Genomic DNA, 3,949 nt, shown 5'->3' with positions numbered 1-3,949 from the left:
TCCTGGCTATTCTAAGCTCTATCATTGCAGTCAGCGGGTGTTGCAGTTGAACAGTCCACAAGTCCTCAAATAAAGCACGCGCATCCATAATAAAATGTGCCTCACATGGCTCTGGGGGGTGAATAAAGACATCCTGTAGTGAATTCATGCGTTTTTGTAAGAAAAATATCCATATTTCAAATGTAATAAACACTTTTCTCTCACTTCCGGTATCTGTCATACGCGTAAGGCGATCCTGTGGATGACGCAGCACGTATGCACAGCGTGCCGCCTCTGAGATATGCTAGTCTCGCGAGTTTGTTTATAGGAGCAAAGGAAGCAAAGTTTTCTTACTTTAGCAAAGGAAAACCAGTCTCCTTTTGGTTTATATTGAAATTCTCCGACATTTTTCTTTGCAAATCCTCGGTTTGTACTTCTAATTCGTGACTGGCGTTTTGTTTTGTTCTCTCTCCGTATTCGTCACTATTCACGCAACGCAGACGTCTTACGTCATCCGCCGGAATGGCTTCCGCGCATGACAGAAACCGGAAGTGAGAGAGATGTGTTTGTTACGTTTGAAATATGAATATTTTTCTTACAAAAACACATGGATTTGCTACAGGAGGCCTTTATTCACCCCCCGTAGCCGTGTGAGGCATGTTTTATTATGGATGCGCACGCTTTATTTGAGGACTTGTGGAATGTTCAACTGCAACACCCGCTAACTGCAATGATAGAGCTTGGATTAGCCAGGACAATTTTTAATATAACTCCGACTGGATTCATCTGAAAGAAGAAAGTCATATACACCTAGGATGCCTCAAGGGTGAGTAAAACAAGCTAATTTTCATTTTTGGGTGAACTAACCCTTTACCGAATCAGGTGAGTCAATGATTCAGTGAGCCATTCATAAAGACAGTCACTTGGTTTATTTATTGAATGAATTAGCCCTTTGAACGAATTGGTTGAATCAATGACTCACTCATTAAGACAGTGACTTGCTGCCACCTACTGGTGGTTTGGTTTCATTTTTAAAAGTAGGCCTATCATTGCATTTTTCCAACATTTCGTATTTATATGTTAAAAAAAGTTAAACATTTATTCTTATAACATTTATGCATTTGCAATTTTACTGTGTAAATGCATTTATGGAACCTCTTATCTTCATTAAACAGTCTGTGTAAATACATCTAAATGGCACTTTCGATGCAGCATCAGTGTTTCCTCTGCTGTAGAAAGATGGAGTTTATTGATACTGATTTAATTTGAATGGTAACAGCCATACATAGTCTAATTATTCTAACTGAATGTATTGATAAAATGTAAAAATTTGACGTAAATGATGACATGTACATTTAGGAAAATATTGCCCTTTAAGGTTAAAAAGTGTCCCAGAAATCAATTTAAGGCAAATATCTCTAATATGCTGATTAAAGTTAGACCTGATAGAGCACTGATGAGACTATTGCTTCAGAATGGATTACATTTACACCAAAAAAAAAAAGGCTCCGCCTAACTTTTTTTACTCAGACAAGTGAATGACAGATTTACAAGCACGTCAAGGCTTAATGTCGAGCCCTGACGGGCTACGTGGAACAATAGGATTGGAGTTTTTTCACACATGCTTCAGACACATCATGCTGGCATCATTCCCCAAAGTGTCTGCTAGAGGACGCAGCGTCTCATTCCCTCTTGGGGTACCATGGTTACATGCGCAACCCAAGATATTTCCCTGTGCAGAAACTAGTATGACACCCCGTTTAAGGTTGAGGAAGTAAATGCACACATCTGAGGCCACGTCTTCTAACAATCCAATTTTTGTCTTTTAACAATTCATATTTCTGTCTCCATCGCTGTCTTATTATCTTTGTTTGGTTGTTTCAGGTGTTTGGGGTTATTTTCAGAAATCACTTGTGAGACGTTATGCTATTGAGAGAAATGGAGTGAATGTGGTCGTTGGACCCATCTTCGACTATGACTACAATGGTCTTAGAGATTCAGCAGAGACAATAAAACAGTAAGTTGTCTTCACAGTCTTAGACTTCTCGCTTAGAAATTAGTTCTTTTAAGTACACCAGCAGTTGACAGGTCTTTGGGTCAGTGTTTATATTAATGTAAATGACTCTACATGCAGCATCAGCAGTCTTTGCTGTTTCTGGCAATGCTGTATTCACAAACAGTGCATGAGTAGAGAGAATGTCTGTGCACCTAAGATGGTGTGTTTGACGAATGCATGCATATCTCTAAGTTATCTGATCCATGACTAGTTGACAGACCTAACAAGTCCTAAAATGTACTTGAATTTATATAATCCTTCAGTCTGAGTATGTAACTCTTTCTTTGTTTACAGGTATGTCAGAGGCTCTGTGCAAATCCCAAGTCATTACTACATTGTGGTTACTAGTTGTCTGGATTACACACAGACTGTTGACTCCTGTGCTGGTCCTCTCAGTGTGTTCTCTTACATCCTTCCACACCGATCAGATAATGAAGAAAGCTGTAATGTAAGTTCTCTTCTCTTCTCTTCTCTTCTCTTCTCTTCCACCATGCTATTGATTACCACACGTTTATAGTAAATATATTCGTAAATGGAAACTTATATGAGCAGTCTGACCGTGCCACTGTTACAATTGATAGTCCTGTAAATATGCAAGTATCCAGCTGTCAGAAGAAATTCTGTTAATAAAATAATTTACCTATCCCACCTGCCCCCGGTTACATTCATGTCAACTTTAATAATTTTTATTGTCTCTAGTGGTACACAGTAGCAAGTCACAGATGTGGCACATAGAAAATGGGATGAAATTACCCCGTATATCCTTCAATGCAGAAGCTGAATAGTTTGAGTTAGTTAAAATTGTGCAGGTTTACTGTACAATAACAGGCGAGAACTGCTTTGTGAGTTTTTAACATGCTTCTCATCCAGAGTTCAGAGGATGAGACAAAGTGGGTCGAGGAACTGATGAAGACACACACAGCACGTATACGAGACGTGGAGTTACTTACAGGACTGGACTTTTATCGCCGCACCAGCAGGTCCTTTGAGGAGATTCTCTCTTTAAAAACTTACTTACACACATATGAGAGTGAGATCTAAACCACTGCATCCCAGCATTAGCATTCCCTACATCTTAACTGTCTGGATGCAGAAGTAAGGTGTATATTTTTATACAAACTATCATATTTATTGTTCTTTTATTGCTAATCCTAATGCTATTTTTTTACATTCTCCTCCTTTATGACAGTGACATATATGCATGAGCAATTTTTTTAATGAATTTTGTAATAATACTTAATAAAAGTTTTGACCTGTCATGTTTGATATGCTGAATGTAACAAAATTAAAAGATATCTGTACTGTAAACTGTAATCAAACCTGTTCTGTTGTGACATCTGTGAGGTGTTTTGTTTGTTTTTCATTCCATTAAACAGTTTGCACAAAGTTCTTCTGCTAATTGTAAAGAGAATGGCACCAACACATAATGAAGAAATGACAAAAGCCCGTTTCACACAGTAATACCAGTATTACCAACAATACCGCCGCTCCCTATACGCAGAGTACGCAGTTTGCGTAGGGCACCATCCCAGTTGCTAAAAAAACCCCTTTTGTTCTATATTAATATTAACATATACATATGTAATACGTAAATAAAAATATAAACATGAACATATATACATAATTATAAAAAATGCGTTTTACGGTGAACCCAGTAGACAGGCGAAGCACACGTGACGCGCCATTCACGCATCCGCGCCCGCCTCATGTTTGCGGCTGACTGCAAATGATCATAACTGATGGACAACTATGCCCGGGAAAAGACATCAGTGTTATTAAACAGGTTAAACAGGGACAGTGTTATTCCTGCTTCCTGTTTGCAGTACTGCTGGTTTGTGATTGTAGCTTCGTGTAGCTTTGTTTTTCTGTAAAATCTCTATTACTCTCTGTTGTTTAAAGTGATAAATATAACTT

General features: G+C 38.3%; 1 protein-coding gene across 1 annotated transcript in view; it reads left to right on the top strand.

The window, feature by feature from the left end:
* LOC107757440 (ectonucleotide pyrophosphatase/phosphodiesterase family member 2-like) overlaps positions 1-3,412 on the top strand; it is a 66,535-nt gene extending 63,123 nt beyond the window's left edge. Inside the window, exons 23-25 of the mRNA XM_016574917.1 lie at positions 1,864-1,996; positions 2,330-2,483; positions 2,906-3,412. Coding sequence (XP_016430403.1) covers positions 1,864-1,996; positions 2,330-2,483; positions 2,906-3,076 — 458 coding nt within the window. The 3' untranslated portion in view covers positions 3,077-3,412. The remainder of the gene's footprint in view (positions 1-1,863; positions 1,997-2,329; positions 2,484-2,905) is intronic.
* Positions 3,413-3,949: the final 537 nt, after the last annotated feature.

The sequence above is a fragment of the Sinocyclocheilus rhinocerous genome, unplaced genomic scaffold, assembly GCF_001515625.1.
Source record: "Sinocyclocheilus rhinocerous isolate Xijiao unplaced genomic scaffold, SAMN03320098_v1.1 scaffold1705, whole genome shotgun sequence".
NCBI classification, from domain to species: Eukaryota; Metazoa; Chordata; class Actinopteri; order Cypriniformes; family Cyprinidae; genus Sinocyclocheilus; species Sinocyclocheilus rhinocerous.
Note: the sequence above shows the minus strand (reverse complement) of the source record. Positions and strands in the feature narration are given on the sequence as shown.